Below are 17496 nucleotides of genomic sequence, written 5' to 3'. Positions count from 1 at the left end.
GCGTACGGCGGGAATTTTGAAGTGATTTGTCAAATATATCGTTATCGTGATAGAGATTTTAGGCCCTGCTTGACCAGTTGCTCGTTCCTTTGGCTGTTTTTTGACAAAGGAACTGTCCCAAGCCATATTACTGTGACTGAAGTGTGCAGGACAATATTTTCTTTTATATATATATATTCTTCTCCACAACATCTGCATTCTAGTTCCACAAGTCGAGCAGCTATACTTATTCCCTTTATCCATCAAAAGTTCAAGTTTGTGTGTTCCCTTATGGTTCTTGCCCTGTGTATGTGTGGATCAGGTGAGGACCCCAGACCAGAGGAGGACAGAGATGTTTGGGATTGGTTCTCTTTGGGCAGACGGCGAGACGGCAGGGACACCAGCTCTGAAGTCACCTACCCGAAAAGACTGGTCGCTCAGCCGGAGTCCGAGGAAGAGATGGTCCATGGAAAACTGGATACAAGAGTCAAGAACACCACCGACACATCCGTGAGTCACTGCTGCCTTCTATGACTTGTTGTCCCCTGTGTCTGGATGTGTTTCCTATGGATTCTCTGATTTCCTCCATCAACCCAAAACATGTATAATTGGCTCTCCCTCCAGTCATGTATTCCTGACTGAATCTGAGATGCCCATACTCCTGATCTGTTCCTCAGGTTCTTAAGACGGACACTTTTTGACATTGATTGTTGAGTTCACAAAATACATTTCTGGTGTGATTAAAGGATCTGTATCATGCTATTTTAGCCATTCCAAATTAAAGTATAGGCATTTATATGATATATTGTACCTCTACCACTATGGAGCACTAATTTCTGTTATAAATATAAGTGTTTTCTGGAGGTATTTTTCAAACCCGAAAGACAAAACGCTTGGATTCAATTAACTCCGCCCCCTCTCTCCGAGCTAATTTGCCCATACAACTTTAGCAGTAGTAAAAATATATATACCACAGCAAAAAGTGACGTTACTTCACGATGCAGTTATGAGGAGTTGACATCTGCAACACAGCTTCATAAATGGCTAACACACACAAGCTAACACGGGTTTGGATTGACTCACCGCTCTGGTCCATCGGGTGTTTTTATTGTGGGAGTCGCATTGGTTTTAAAAGTTAATCCACTTTGATTCTGGTCAAGGTTCACCAAACATCAGTCAGAGACAAACACTATTTTGGCTGATAGTCGCTGAATCCCAGAGAGAAATTCCAACTTCTGGCGAGTGGCCTCTTCTTTAGGAAGGTTGAATAAAGTCCTGTACCTTTCACAGCCAAACATACTTTTCTCCGTGACTTTATCTTTAGGTAAATCTTTACGACAGAAATAATGAAAAAAGCTGTTTTACAAATTAAAATCAGGCCGTAATGCATTACTGACGTCGAGCTCTTCCGTTCCGCTCTGACGAAACAATGGAACAAGTCAGTCGTTTACCAGGAGATGGCGGAGCAGCTGCAGGATTCAAGAGGATTGCTTAGAACTGCGTGAATGAAGTCAAAACCACTCTGGGGGTATTTTTGATAAGGAAATAGCATTACAACATGATTAAAAGCTCCAAAAAGTCGATTTTGCGTAATATAGGACCTTTAAAAAAAAATGTTGATGGTAACTTTGTGAAAACACTCTGAAGCAGAACTAAAACTGAACAAAACTTAGAAAACTCTGGCAATACCCCTTTTTCTGCAGTTGAAACTAAACTAGAGCTCTTGACTCAAAGAAAGAAGGTCCCAGGTTTGATTCCCTGACCGGTATGGGCCTTTCTGTGTGGTGTATGCATGTTCTCTCCAAGTCTGGGTGGGTTTGCTCCGGGTTCCCCTTCCCCACAATAGATTAATCAGTCAGGTAATTCTGGCGACAAACCTGGCTCAAGACCTGCAGGTGAGTCTCACTCCTCATGATACGTTTCCCCAGTGGCATTGAAGGGTGGCTCAAATGTTGCGGACAAATTTCACCACAGAGAAAAAAGTCTCCCTTATCCTTTTTAAAGCATTGTTTGTACCAGGATTCTAATTTGCACAAAGCTAGTTGAGTTTTAGTGTGGGAGCATTTCCATTATAGCAACTGTTGGCATGGCGATAAGCTCTCTAGTTCTCAAACTGTGGTTTACCAGTGGTGGCACTTGGGCTTCTTCAGGTGGTTCTAATAGATATATGGGTTGTTTACAATTCTAGACTTTATTCATTTTAATTAGAGATCATTTCCTTTATGCTTTAGTAATGCATAAGGTGTGTGTTTTCTTGCTTACTCCTGATTTGATCTTGATCTCGGCCTGGTGGTGCTTGGTGTGAAAAACATCAGAATTTCTGCTCTATGGCCTTCAAGCAGCAGATTCAACCATTTAACCCTAAGGTTGGTAGATGGTGATTGGTGGTTCTCGCTCTGATCTTGCATATTCTGTCTATGTTCTTGGGCGTTTTCCATCTGCACACTAGAAAAGTGGAACTAGCAGGAAAAATGTGAAGCCATAGACGACGATTCATTAACTTGCACCATATGGTCGACATTATTCTCTATAGTTCAAACTTAGTAGCAGCAGAAATACATCTGTTGACTACATGTTATAATAGCCCTGTTTTAATTTGCCTATAACTTGCAGAGCTCAGCGTTTGTTGCCCATGCAGCTGTTGCCTCGTGTTCTCATATAAAGATGCAGCGGAGGGGGTTCACTGCTGTAGTTTGACCCAGTTTGTCAACCGTGGTTATTATCACAAGAAAACTTCCAGATTGCACAGTAAAGGATCGACTTTTAGATCTGAAGCTGAAGATTTTGGCAGCCGTCAACAAAATGTCTCTAATATAATGACGCGTGACTTATAATACTTACAGAAGAGTAAAGCCTACAGGCAAATCTACATAATGGAAGAAAATTATGTTAGGAAAACCAATGATAAAGCAATGTAGAAAACGACTTTGTTATGATTGCATGAATGGGTCGCAGTCAATTAAAAACGCAATACAATTCTTACAGACTAAAACAAAAGCACCTGCAGAAGTTGCAGTTTAATCATGATTTTCATAATAAATTTACATTTAAGTCCAAATTTTGTGTTGATTTCAGTCTTGTTTTGACACAGTTTCATTAAACACGATGTATTGGAATGTATTGGAAATGGTTTAAACATATTATTATGTATATTATCAAGTTTATCCAAGCGCCACACTATGGTCATTATTCTTTCATGTCATGGTGGTGGTAAGCTACTATTGTAGTCACAGCTGCCCGGTGGGCTAGACTGATCAGTCTGTGCCATCGGCCCCTCCAATCACCACCAACCACTCTCTAACACACTACGTTCATCCAGGCTTATTATACAGGTTTTTAGTGGTAGGGGGAACCAGGGTACCCAGAGCAAACCTACACCGACACGGGGAGAACATGCAAACTCCACACAGAAAGGCCGTGTCCAGGTGGAAAGTGAGCACGAGCCCTAACCGCTGTACCACCGTATTGCAATGTTTTTCTGCAGCCCTGAGTTCTTACCCAGTACCCGCTTGGCTCATTGTAATGGTCCCGTCCCGTTTGCTAATGCCAGCCAATCCTGTCTCAAAGCTGAGCCATTATAGCCGTAGAACCAATATGCGGGTGCTTTATGAACCTAATTGAATGAGATGTTTGTAGTGGCAGTCCATAAAGCTTTTAGGCGGCGCGTCCGATTGCGTTACTGCCGTTCTGATCCCGGGACCTCTCCATAATTCAGTGGTGTGTTGACGTGTGTCCCATTAATTATGAATAAGGCCTGTGTGAGAAATGCTGCGTCGCTCAAGAGCCTTTCTCTCTCTCGCTCTCTCTCTCTCCCTGGTCTGTGTCAGGCCGACGGTAAAAATGTCGTCCATATAGCATAACTGTTACGAGTGCACATCAGGTTACTTACACATGATAGAGTCACATGCGCGGGGTGTAGTAAAGATAAATGTGGTTCTAGTAGAGCAGGAAGTGGAATGAGAATTTAATTTATCGGCCTTGTGTGCAGTGATTACCGAGCACACAATGATGCTGCTGAAACACATTTATCTGGGCTTGATACTGGCACAAAGACTTAATGAGATGACTGGCGATTTTACTTTTTTGATTAGATGTTCTCAATCAAATAATCTGCTTTTGGTGTACTGTGCAGCCATTTCCATCTGGGTTTGGTTTAGTTTGAGTATGAACTGCCCCGTGACAATATTGCTTCAATTTATTGGGTCAGAACATAAAGCTGCACCGCACACGGCACTGCAGTCGCCCACTGCTCCTGATAGGGCCTTGGATATCATAATAAGAATCCTCCTGCAGTGACCAATAATGATTAGTTTTCCAAAAATCATTGACTGAATGCATTTCTATCATGCAGTAAAGCACAGGTAGGCAAGTTTGTGTCGTAAAGGGCTGATTTTCTCCACTCCTAAAACACCAAGGGCCAAACCTCCCAGGTGTAGACTAGGGAATTTGAAAGATATTGACATTATTTTCCACGTTTTAAGTCATAACAGGTCTTTCATCTCTGATTTGTGTAATGATAATTCTCTAAATCATCTTGGGGCCTGAGGTTGTATGCTTGTCAAGAATATTGTCACGATAAATTGCCCATTTGATATACTGTGTTGAGCACCGTCCTAGCTCCTGTCAAGTTGCCTGTTTTCGCGAAACTGCTGTATTTTACCCCTTTTGGAGCTTGGTTGAGTTGGTGGGACGGCTCGCAGGGGTGCCGTAAAATGTCCCTTATTTTCAACTTCCAAAAATGACAGGTCTGCTCCTGTCCAGTTACTGAGGCACTGGTTAAATGGAGGGACTCATAAATCTATCCATCTTCTTCCACTTGTCCGTTGCCGGGTCGTGGGGGGAGCTGTCCGAGCTGCGTAAATCATATTGCACCAGCCCCTTATGGCTCCTCCTGCTTGAGGTGGGTCCACAGAAGGACAGCCTCACGATTCTCAGGCTTGTTGGTCTCTCATAAGGGGCTTTTGAACCGCTCTTTGTCTGACCTGTCACCTAGGACCAGTTTGCCATGGGAGAGCCTACAAGGGGCACGAAGCCCCCGACAACAGAGCGGGAGGTGACTCTTATAAATGTTGAGTATAAATATCCCCCCAGAGACAATTAAATCCCAAGTTTTCCAAAGCTTCTCAAGCCAAAATCTGTACTGGGTTAGCGTAGATGACAATTCACCTAATGATCTCTTAGCTACTGGCTGGAGGTAAATCCAACCCAACTGACCCTGTTTTCTACACTATTTTTGACTAAATTGACTTGACACGTTTACGTTTTAACAAATAGAAAATTCTGCTTATTTCTGCTTTGTCCCAACATTTGAGCACTGTGCAGCTTGTGGATGACTCGGCTCCTCTGTGTAGCTGCTCCGTTTGGTTTTTGAAGCTCGTCGTGAGGGACATGATAAATTTAGAATCAGCTGAACTCTTTTGTTTTCTGTGACGCTGCAGACTGTTGACATCAGACAACGGAGCGCTTTACTGTACAACTATTAGTTTCAAGCATTTTTCGTGTGATTCAGCACCCACTTTTGAAGTAGACAGTGATTCATTTGTGCAATTGGGTTCTTTGAGACCAGATAATTTGAGCTTACTTTGTCTAGTGTGGGTCTTGGTTAGTGGTTATTACATCTAGTACTCTTTAATCTAATAGTTGCTTTTCATCTAGTATGCCATGTCCTAAATGAGATATACTTGCTTTAACCCTTGTTATCCTGTTTCCTTATCAAAAACTTGCCTATTTTGCTTCATTCATAGTTTTGACTTCCTGGTTTTTGTGATTGAGTGACCTGCGTGTCTGGAAAGGTACCTAACAAATAAAATTGATTATTATTGTATATATTTTTAAATCCCATTAACCATCACTGAAGATGTGCTAAGCAGTTCTGCTCTCAAATGAAAGCTATTATGGCACTATTGATTTACTAGCATGCCATTTGGCTTATAAATGACGGCTTGTATGATCTATTGATAATTCCCACTGTTTCCTGCAGAGGGCGCTCAACTTCACAACACAATAAAGATCAGCAATCTTTCTTGCTAATAGTGTCTTTTCCATACAATTACATTACTGTAGGTTTGTAATGATGATAACACCATGCTGAGGTGTCCAATCACAGGTTTATAAGCCGCACTATTGCAATTGGCCTATGCCTGCTCTAAATCAATCCTCCCAGTTTGGTGGTAATCCAACCACAGATGCTTATGTAACGCGTCACTCAAATGTGGAAGACTCTCAGATGTCCTCATTCAGAGTGAACTTTCTATCTTCTCTCGATTTATGATTTATTTAATGATATATTGTTTCTGTGTCAAAATCAGACTTGCTCAGGACAAAATTACGAGGTTAAAATGTAACTATATGAGGAAATGGACATGCATCACCTATTATTGAATTAACAATAATTTGGTGATTCATTGTCCGGCCCTCCTTGTCCTTACGGTTTGGTAATTGCACTACGCGATCGATGAATCTTTCAGCCGTAAATGCTATCATGTAAATCAGATGGACATCAAATAAAAGCTTTTGGTGTTAATCCACCATGTTCTTCATCTCCTTTTCTGTTCAAGTAAATCTGTCAGTCGTACTCAAAGCAGAGAAATATTCCTGGAAAGATGCATTTTGTTGTAAAATGAATCACTGGCGCCCGGTTTCTTCCAGACTGAGCCGAGAGCCGTGTTGGCACATAGATCTGCTGAGAAGACACAGTGTTTAGTCTAAAGTAAAGCCTCTCTCCTGCTCCTCCTGCTGTCCCCGCACCTCCAGCTCTGGCTCTGGTCCACAGAGGGGCATCTGTCCATTAGAGACGTCCAGCTCTGAAAATACAAGTGGTGCAACTGTGCGAGTAATGCACTCTTATTAAGCTGTGTGGTTCTGTTCTCAGATCATGCCTAAGCTCTTCATTGCCTTTTTTGGATGACCACTTTTCATCCTCTTTCATCCTTTGTATTGTGCTTCACAAAGGGCATCAATATTTATTGTTCACTCACTCTACAGTAGGTGGTATCCACAGCTGCCTTGAGGTGATTTTACAAGCGAGGCCATGGATATGTGCCATCAGCCCCCTCAGACCAAAGGCAAAGCGGCTCTACTGTCTTGCCAAAAACCTTTTTAATGTATGGACAAATTCTCCAAGCACTGAGCCACTCTCACACACCGATTAAAGTTACTCAATAATAAAGGAATTAAACAGAATTTAGACCTGGATTGAATGTAACACCTGAGTTTGTCTCATTCTTCCATGCCGTGGGGAGGAGCTCATGTGGAGCCATGGCTGACCTTGTAAATGTCCAAGTTGGAGGATTATCCTGTACATGTTTCAGTGATGTTTAATTAAAGTGGGAAGCTGGAGATTGAAGACCTCAGTGGATTTGCGATATGGATACTACGTCACCTAATGTTGCACTAACAATAATTTTGTGATGTACTCTAGCCTAAACAAATTCTGCCCAGGTCAGGAAAGAGCATGGTACCTTTTGAATTATCAGAGAGTCTTTTTCTAGCATTTTATGATAATCTATTACACACAACATTATCTAACACTTTAAAGGGGCTAGATGCAAGTTGGCCATTTTATACTCACTACTGCCACCTCAGATCATATGTGTAACTGCACCTTCTATATTAAGCTTGTGCAGAACAGCACTTCGGACCCGAATTAACACCTTTTTGAGTGACAGTGCAGGATTTTAGAGGCAGTGCTGGGCTCATTCTACACATCAGGAAATGGCTGGAACATGTAGGGGGGGAAAATACTTACTTTTAACATTTTTAAACTCTGTATAGTCCCTTTAAACATTGCAAAAGGCAGCATTGACCTAAAACAACTTAAACATAGAAACAGGTCATTTATTTCCGCTTCAAAGTTCACGGAATTGATTCAGCCCTGCCCTTAAGCAAACGTCACTATAGTCGTCACCAAAATACGGCATCAAGGCTAAAATCTCCCAAACCAAACCAAACAAGAACTATCGCACAACCAGCCGCCATGAACGTAAAACATGAAGAAAACATATCATGGTGAAGCGCCCTGTTTCTGACAAAACCCTGACATGGAGATAGTTTTGTAGCGATCGTGTTGCATGTAGCGTATGTGTCATTTTCAGGCCTAGTGTATTTATAGTATTTCATTGCCCAAATGGAACCATTTCACCATTGTTACTCACCATTGTAGGCTCTGGGGATGCACTCTTAGAAGTGCATCGTGTTTGACTCAAACTGTGTATTTTTCCGCAGTCCAAGTCCTTGTTTAAAGGGACTTTACTTTAAAATTTAAAAAGAATGAGCTTAGACCCATTCACCCCAACTGCCTCTAAAATCCTGCACTGTCACTCAAAAAGTTGTTACTTCGGGTCCGAATTGCCATCATGCACAAGCTTAATATAGAAACTGCAGCTACACGTCTGACCTGAGGTGGCTGTAGTATTAAAAAAAAGTATTAAAAAGTATTAAAATGACCAACTTGCCCTTGTCCCTTTAAGAAGCATTTGTAAAATGCCACCCACAATAAAAACATTTTGGTCCATTATTAGCTAGTAAACATGAGCACAACAGCAGCAATAAAAGTTAGTGCCGTGTTTGTTGAGCTGTGTAAGAGAAGGTCTGTGCTCTTCCTGGGTAGGTGGGGGCGGGGACGTAAGACAGGTGCAAATGGACATAAGTAGAGCACAGAGCACACACAGGCAAGGGAATGCAGGATTCCTTAGAAATGTGTGGATCACTCATAAAACCACTACAAGCATCCTAACTACACAGGGAAATCTACACAGTGATGCATTTCAAAGATAGGAGGTGGTCTTGGTGTGCAGAGAATGGAAAATAATCACAGGAAGGCTAAACCTAGGACCTTCTGGCCCTGAGAGTGTTGGCTACTACGCCACCACACAACATTGGCCTGAGGTGTTTGTTCGATCGGAGCCAGATTTCTGCATGAATTTAATCTCTCCTGTTTTTTTCTGAGCTGTTTTTAAACATCAGAGCTGCTCTTCTCTTTTACTTTCCTCCATCTATCACAGCCGCCAAAACCTAACTCTCTAAAGTTGAAGCCAAGTATCGACCGACAGAGTTTATCAATAATAATATTTCAACTGAAGCTTTTACAGTGTACGCGCTATTGATTCCTCCTGAATTATTCATGGTTTTCTTTCAAATTCACACTGCAGTTTGCGAGTTGAATCACAGAAGTGGTCTGCTGCACTCTGATTAATCACCCTTTGAATTGTCTCATTTGTGTGTTTTTTCTTTTGTGGTTTGTCTTTTCGCAGCCGGTGCATTTGGCCCAGAGCTGTTTTCAAGTCAAAGCGTTTGGACAGACCTTCACTCTGGAGCTGGAGCTGAATCAGTAAGCTTTCATTTAACTTTTGTAGTAATGTGAGACTGCTTAATAGTGTGTCAGTAGCACTTCACCCACAGTACTATTATTGACTACTGTCTTATTATAACACAGACCGAGACCATAGACTGTCGAGTTAATAGACGGCTTCTGCTCACTACTCCCCGTTTACCATAATGACCACGCTCGAAATTGAAATCATGGCGGATTTACAGACTCCTCCTACCCTGCTCTGACGGAGCATGTTCCTAAAAAGGGCATAAGGGCGGGATCTTCACTGTAGACTCAAGCCTTGAGTGGCGTGTAGTTCAGTCGTAGCCAGGCCCGCGCCATTAGCTCTAATGCTAACGGCCTGTCAATCAAAGTCCAGCCCTCATTAGCATACGAGATTTCTAAAATGTTTCTTACAAAAACCCCTCTGGGTCCCTTGTAACTAACCCAGTGTTATCACGGGAGCAATATCTAGCTGTAGAAAGTTTTTTAAAAAGTAGGCACAGGCTTTACAGTTGTTTAGAACGTGTCTAAAGTGTAGTGCGTTCTTATGGAAAGCTAGTGTGTTTTGCCGTCCGTATATGGAAGTGCTGCAACAATGGCGGGCAATGGTGGCCCCTATTGTCGCGGTCATAAAGCAGTGCAAATAGCGGCCATTGACCGAGATACATACATTAATTTTATGGGAGCATGCACACACCGCCATTCAATCGCATGCCTTGATTTGGAGTCTTAAAAAAGGGGCCCCTGAAAACTTGATGGGGAGGGATGACAGGTCCAGCAGAGGCCAAGAAAATGTAACATGGACTCCTGCTTTTTGCCATGAATGGGAAAAGTCTGTCGCCAGCTATTAACATGCCAAAAGGAGCAGCATTCGACCTCTTTGGGCAAGACACTTCATCTACCTTTCCCCCAGCGTCTGAGTACATTGGCGAATGAATGAGAGTGAATGGGTGACTGGTTCCTTGCTGTAAAGCGCTTTGGGTCTGATGAAGGTAGAAAAGCGCTTTATAAGTTCAAACCATTTACCATTCATTTTGTAAAACCAAGAAAATCACTTGTTTTAAGCTCCCTACAGCTTCAGAGGGGCCCTTTAAAAGTGCTAAATGATATGCTTGCATGCGTACAAGCTTTTAGTCATTAGTTTGTCTATGATTTGAACAAAACAGCTGCAGGAAAAAACGACTCTTTTTAAACTGTTCAGGTAAAGCTTTCACATCCTGCAGACAGTTTTGAAAGTCCTCCAAGGGCCTGATTTACTAAACTCAATTACAAGTAGTACCTATAATTTACACATGGTATTTTATCATAATAAACCTTGCAGTATATCTGGTGCAGATGAGTCTGAGCTGTGGCCTTTTAGTGTTTCTGAAAGACACAACTCTCAACAGCACACACTTCAAAACAAGCTATCACTTTTGCAAGTCTACAAATGCTTTCTAAAGACTCTAATTTTAAAATATTGATTTTTTTTTGGCTTGAGAATTGCTGAATTGTCCATAGGCTTTGATATAAAACTTAAAAGAAGATCTGAGCTTGTGTCTTTAATAAAGATTGAATAAATAAATAAAATGGATCACATGAAAATGGCCTTTTATCTATGATCTTAAACAAGCTGAACCTAATATTTCATTGCACTTATGACTTTCTCTCTCCCCTCACTTTCTGTCCCTCTTTCCCTCCCTCCCTGCAGCCACCTCCTGTCTTCTGAATATGTGGAGCGGCACTTTCACCAGGACGGCAGACCTTCACAGTCGGCGGTAAGGCTGTGTGCGTGGGCAGTGCCGCTTAGCTCCCAAATATTCAATGTCATAAGTGCAAACAGCATATTAATGAGACGACCGAGGCGCCAACAAGAGGCATTTGGACATTTGTTTGGAGAGTTTTCAAGTTGACACTCAAAAAAAGTTTTACTTTCTTCTTTTTTTTTCTTTATCAAGGCCTGTTCTTATCAGAGATTATGCGCCTGTGGTTTTGCGCAGCTTTCTTAAAATGGTCATGTTTGTTTGTTTGTTTGTTTGTTTGTTTGTTTGTTTGTTTTCTTTCTTTCTTTCTTTCTTTCTTTCTTTCTTTCTTTCTTTCTTTCTTTCTTTCTTTCTTTCTTTCTTTCTTTCTTTCTTTCTTTCTTTCTTTCTTTCTTTCTTTCTTTCTTTCTTTCTTTCTTTCTTTCTTCCGTTTTAACTCCATTTTTCAAGGTTTGTCCTTGTCTTGTCATGGCTTGTTCCTTTTTATGCTCCTCTTTATATTAGTATTTTGTCCTCTTAAGGCCTGGCTTTGAGGTTGAATCACTGCTTCACCACCGGCCCTTTGTCCTGGTTCTGCTTTGTCCTTCTTGAGTCCTTATTTTATCTTTATTAAAAGGAACAGGCCAATGATTTTCCATACTGAGATATGTTCTTACCTGAGCTTAGACGAGTTGATGCGTACCTGTCTGGTCTTTGTGCGTGTGCTCAGTCACGCAAAAATACCAAAGATGTTGTTAGCATTTAGCCTCTCCCTGCATATTCCTAAGTAACATCTATATTCATTTCAGTTTATTAAACAAGGCCCTTGATCTGGAAATATATTTTCAATATATTTTAATATATTTTTTAAGGTGTTAGCACAAGCAGCGTCTTTTCATCTACACCATTCATTCATTTTCTTTCCCTTCTATATCCAACTTCTATTTTACCGTAGCATTTAATTAAGTGTGTGTTTTATCTTTGTACTGTTGTCTATTTTTGGAAAGTGCGTCGTGTGCTCTTTGCTGTAAAAGTAGGCTGCCGTTTCTATGTTGCCGCACTGTACATGCCTTAGTTACTTGGATGAACGAGTGTAGAGGAAAAGGGCAACTGAGGCCTATGGGGTTAACGGAGGCCTATGGGGTTAACGGAGGCCTTGTGAGAGAATTCTAGATCCATTAAAGATCAAGAATCGATATGTAAAGTCTAGTCTAGCACAGTGAAGTTGCCAGGGTTAGTCTGGCTTTAGTCTGGCTTTAGATACTTTTTTTTTCTTCAGCTTTTGATACTTGTATTTAGACGGCGACCGGGTTGGCCAATATTTTTGGCTGATATTTTACCGATTTTTCCAAATGTTTGGTCAGTGGCCGATTTTATTACTTTAGGTGATTCAATCAAAGTCCCTGTCCTAGCTTTGATTAGCTGCTGTTAGCATTAGCATACTGTTGCTTGATGTGAGATTTTGTGCGGCGATCCAAAATGCAATTGTGGAGGTTAAAACTAGCTCAGCGATTGAATTCTCCAGGTTCTGTGCTTGTAAATGACATGCAGCATCTCCATATTCACTGAGGTTTAGTTGTGTTGTAGCTACCTGCGGTTGTTAGCCCGCTAGCTAGCTTTTCCCCTGAGGCCTTGGTGGGAGGACTCGTTTTGAAGCCCTGACATGGCTCTTTCCAATGTTGACTTATAGCCGATATTGTAAGACGGCCAAATATTGGCCCGATATATTTGACCACCCTATATATTGGTCGACCTTTACTTTTATTTTTTCGATTCCAGTAGTACATTAACTTTTTATTCAAAATGGGATCGTTTAATGGAATTTCACATGCATGGATGTCACCTGATTTTCACCTCGTTGCACTAGTTTCAGAGAAAATTAATTGAAGAGGAGTGACGTTGTCTCCCGTGTGTCAAGCCCATTAGAGCTGGTTTGTTTTACCCCTGGATTCACACTGGTTTAATCTGGGTTGAATCCTACTAAAAGATACTTTATCTACCCTGATTTTGCCTGTAAGGTTGAAATCAGAAGAGGAATTTTAGTGGGAAGGTGCAAAGTACACAAATAGGTCATAGATAGTGCCAATACTCAATGTTCCCATCTGACTTATGAACAGCTGCTACCAAGATATATTTATGTGCTGTATAACTTGCCTGTGAGGATGGTCCCTATAGGAAAACCGTTGCGTTTCGATGGCCAAGAGGCTTTTTGGTGGTGATGGGAAAAAGTAGACAAAATATGCCACTCATGTGCCTGTGCTGCAGCCACCCACCACCGGCTCTCCACCGTGTGCCCACCTACGGTACCATCCCCTTATAAACTCTCCCTCCGTGCTCTCGGCCAATCGCGGGGCTGTTACCCTAGCAACCGGTGAGCTCGGGGATGTCATTAAGTTCTTGGCTGCAGCGGGAACGCAAGAAGAAAAGAAAGATGAGGGAATGACTGGAATTGTGTAATAAGGGCTGTGTAAAACGTAGTGAAATGATCGCGATATCACGGGTTCTGCCACAGGGGGCGTCTGCACCAGTTCTGTGCGGGATGAGCCAATGGAAATCCAACCTGTACAACCCGACCCACCTGATCTCAGAAACTGGGCTTCAATATAGCTGACCCTTCCCCATATCCACAAGTCATATCATTGTCAAAAACATACCTGAGTTTTGAGTTGACTTTGGTCATTTCTTCTTCTACAGTTGAAGTGCTATAATCTGTGTTCCCTGGATTTCATCATAGAGGGAACACGAAAATGTCCTCCACGTTTCTAAAACTCTAAATCCATCAACAGACTCAAACGTTTGTTCTTCACGGCACCATTGATTTGCTCAATGCCATTAGAAGTGAAAGCTTGCGGCATTGTTTTATTACATCACAGAGCATTGCCTGCGAAATCCTGACGAGCCCTTTATCTCAGTTCTGTCTTTTCACATACACATGATTGAAATTTAAAACAAAAAATATCAGTGCAGAGATTTGGTAAAGGTGTCTCATTTAAAGAGAGACACTACCGGCAAAACTACATTTTTTAAAATGTTCAGGTTTTGGGCCAATTTGGTCTCTTTATTTATAAACTTTCACCTGTAAACAAAAGAAAAACCCTTATCTTCACAGCAACATGTTTAATTATCGCACTGATTCAATGTTTCTCCTTTAATGTATATGGAAAATTGTAATGTCAAAGGGCCATTTTCTCAAAGTGCATTTTTCTCACATTGTGGTGACAACATCTCCACATAAAATCAATTTTTCCAGCCTTGGACTTAATATTTTGAAGGCTTTTTTCAAATATCAAATTCCTAGCCTGATTTATTGAGTTTTAAAACAAGGCAAAATGTATTAATCACTAATAGACAGACCCAAAATACCCTCATAAAATTTCTTTGCAATGTAGTTACAAAGACATTTTATGAGGGTATTTTGGGTATTTAATTTTGTCTGCTTAATAAAATGTGGATTTTTAGGCATTGATTATTGGGTGATTTGGGAATTTTTAGGCATAACAGGCCTTATTGTTATTTGAATACATAAAAGAAGATAAGATAACCCTTTATTGATCTCACAATGGAGAAATTCATTAGTAAAAAAAAAAAACACTTTTCCCTCATTTATCCCAGTAATGTACAAAACCTTACAATTACATTATACTTTTATTTGTTTAAATCTAGGCAAGTAAACAACACCGACAATGTTTTTATTTATCTCCTCTCAATTGTTCTATCATATCGATCTATTTAAACTTTTCTCTTTTTGTCTCTATTAAATGCACGTCCAAAAAGAGACATTTTGCTTTGCCCTTTGGCACAAACGGCTTGATCCCGATGTAACAAAGATGGCTTGTTTTTAAGTGGCCCACAGTCGCAGCCCGTCGTGACAGCAGATTGTTGCTCAGTGGGAGAGAGCTCTCACCTGAAGAGCAGCGATACCCCCCTCCTGCCCCCTCTCTCACCCGCTCCTCCTTTCTCTCCCCCTCCGTCTCCATCCCTCTCTCCCCTCTGTGTGGGACCGGCCCGGCGGATCTAGGCCAGTGCGTCATCGCTGATCTCACTCTCTCGTTTCCCTCCAGAGCGCTCCTCCATCAGGGGCGCAGGGGCGACACATGCCCCTCTCTCTGTGTTTTATCACCTCGCGGGCCGTCTCCTCCTCCATGACCTTGGAGAGATGTGTGAACTGTGAACCCGGGCTGAGGATTATGACCGGAGATAAATGGAGGATGGAATTAATTAGTTTTTGCACTGTATAATAGAAATGATGTCAGCATGTCATTGAAATCAAATGGTTATAGGGCTGGGACGTAGCATATCGTGGACCGTTTAACCGGTATAATATTTGGACACAGGTGTAGATGTTCATACCACTGTAGACGATACAACATGCAGACCAAGCTGGTTTTGACTGGAGTCAGGACTAGGGGCAGACAAAAAGCGTTCTCTGCAGCCCTGAGTTCGACGCCTCGCCGTGAGTCTTTTTGTTGACTTTAGGAATAACTAGGAGACCCCTGCCGGAGGAGCGAAGGGGCCGTGAAGGTTCATAAGGTAAAAGCAGTTCTGAAAGATAAGAAGGACCGAGACCATTAAGACATTTAAAAAACATTAAAAGAACTTTAAAATCGATCCTGAAATACACGGGGAGCCAATGCAGCGATTCTCAAACCGGTGTAATGTGGTCCCGCCTCCTGGTCTTCGTCAGGACACGAGCTGCTGAATTTTGTAAGAGTTGTAAACCTGAGATCCTCTTTTTGGGAAGACCAGAAAGCAGGGCATTACAGTAGTCGATACGACTGGTGATAAAAGCATGCATTAGCGTCTCCGTGTTGGCCCGAGAGAGAATGGGGCAGATTCTGGCTATGTTCTTTGAACGGTAAAAACCTATCTTTGTGATATTCTTAATGTGTGGAATAAACGCCAGCTCAGAGTCAAATATCACACCCAAGTTCTTCACCTGTGAGGAAGGATTAGACAGTAACTGCAGTTTGGGTAAAAGTTTCTTAGCTTTACAATGTTGCTCTACAGTCGAGAAGCTTTTAGATTTGGGTTAAGCTGAACTGGAGAAAATGCACTTGGTTTAGGCGGGAGTTAAGAGATTAAACAAATCTACTGAAAATAATATTTTTCATTATCTTCCATCTGGAGGTAGACCTTATCTAAGGTGTCTTAAATATATTGTAATGGTGATGTTTACATTACACATTTATGGCCTCCTCGCCCTGCCCTAAGATTAAGACTCAATTGGCAACACAGTAGACTCTCTAGAATCTCCCTTTGACATTACTGAAGTGCTGAACCCATTTATACTTTGCCTCATAATATGTGCTTTAAATGTCAAGCATGAAGGGGAATTTACATAGCAGAAGGTCAGCAGGGATGTGTCTGGCAACATAATCTTATATTCAGCCATATTTCATGGAGAAAAAGCGAGGACATACACAGGGCTACACTATGCCCGTGTGTACACTGCAGTAACCATGGTTTGGCCCTTAAAGGTATTTGTATGGTGATGTTTGTATGGTGATCAAATCATTGTAATTGCAAGAATCACCGTCTATCTGAATTGGATTTACATTTGCTAATAGCCGACACGATGATTCACCACTCCCTTTTTACATCCCCACCGAATAAAGCCAGTCTACTACCTACAGTTGCAACCATTAAATGTTTGATACATTAATTGCTCTGTTTGGACAACATGTAATTAATTCAAGAGCAGCTGCTTACCCAGTGTTTCCTTCCGCCTCTTTCGCAATGGAGCAAAGTGTGTCCTTACTCTAGTGCATGAGACATAAGTAGGTCATGAATTGTACCACAGGCAGCGATCACAGAGCAGAATGGGGCGATTTGAGAGACAGTATGTTTATTTATTTATTAAATATCTTGCAGTCAGGTATAACATCTGGTAACTCGTCTAAACCGACACAAACACTTGCTGAAATGCAGGAGATTCTTATGTTTACCTTTAGAATTCTCCCAACTTTTGTTGACCCTGAACAGGTTAAAATGTTTGTGTTGTTTTACCTTTGTATGGGATTATATTCTATTATTGTGTGCTTTGGGTGTCTGAGGGTTTGGAGACATTGAGTACAAATTGGAAAGAGGCCATTTGAAAGACATTTATGTTGTTGAAAAGCAGGGGAATTAAATGAAAAAGTTGTTAAATGGTAGTTTTATCCCTGGTTTTGTTGACCTTGTGGACAATATACAGTTTCCTTAACAGCCTATCGGAGCGAGTTGCAAAATATTGGATGAATACAGACGACATCGCATCACAGAAGGGGGTGTAGCCTCACTGAGGGGGAAAACAATCTTCTCTTTTTTGCCATTTTCTGGCAGAATATAAACGTATTCATCACATACAGTACTAATAAAGTCAAGTCTAAATCGGGTCCATATGGATGTTTATTCACAGCAGAATGTTCAGTAGAAGCAAAAAAATGGCAGTCGTAGCTAGTGCTAGCTAGCGTTAGCACTAGCCCGATGCTAACATGAAGCATC

General features: G+C 41.5%; 1 protein-coding gene across 2 annotated transcripts in view; it reads left to right on the top strand.

Moving 5' to 3' along the window:
- Nucleotides 1-17496, top strand: part of LOC306968862 (disintegrin and metalloproteinase domain-containing protein 11-like) — a 42110-nt gene that overhangs the window by 2182 nt on the left and 22432 nt on the right. For both annotated transcript variants that reach the window (XM_079564419.1, XM_079564420.1), the window contains exons 2-4: nucleotides 302-489; nucleotides 9231-9307; nucleotides 10983-11049. In XM_079564419.1, the coding sequence (XP_079420545.1) occupies nucleotides 302-489; nucleotides 9231-9307; nucleotides 10983-11049 (332 nt within the window). The remainder of the gene's footprint in view (nucleotides 1-301; nucleotides 490-9230; nucleotides 9308-10982; nucleotides 11050-17496) is intronic.

The sequence above is a fragment of the Gobius niger genome (genome assembly GCF_951799975.1).
Source record: "Gobius niger genome assembly, chromosome: 10".
NCBI lineage: Eukaryota > Metazoa > Chordata > Actinopteri > Gobiiformes > Gobiidae > Gobius > Gobius niger.
Note: the sequence above shows the minus strand (reverse complement) of the source record. Positions and strands in the feature narration are given on the sequence as shown.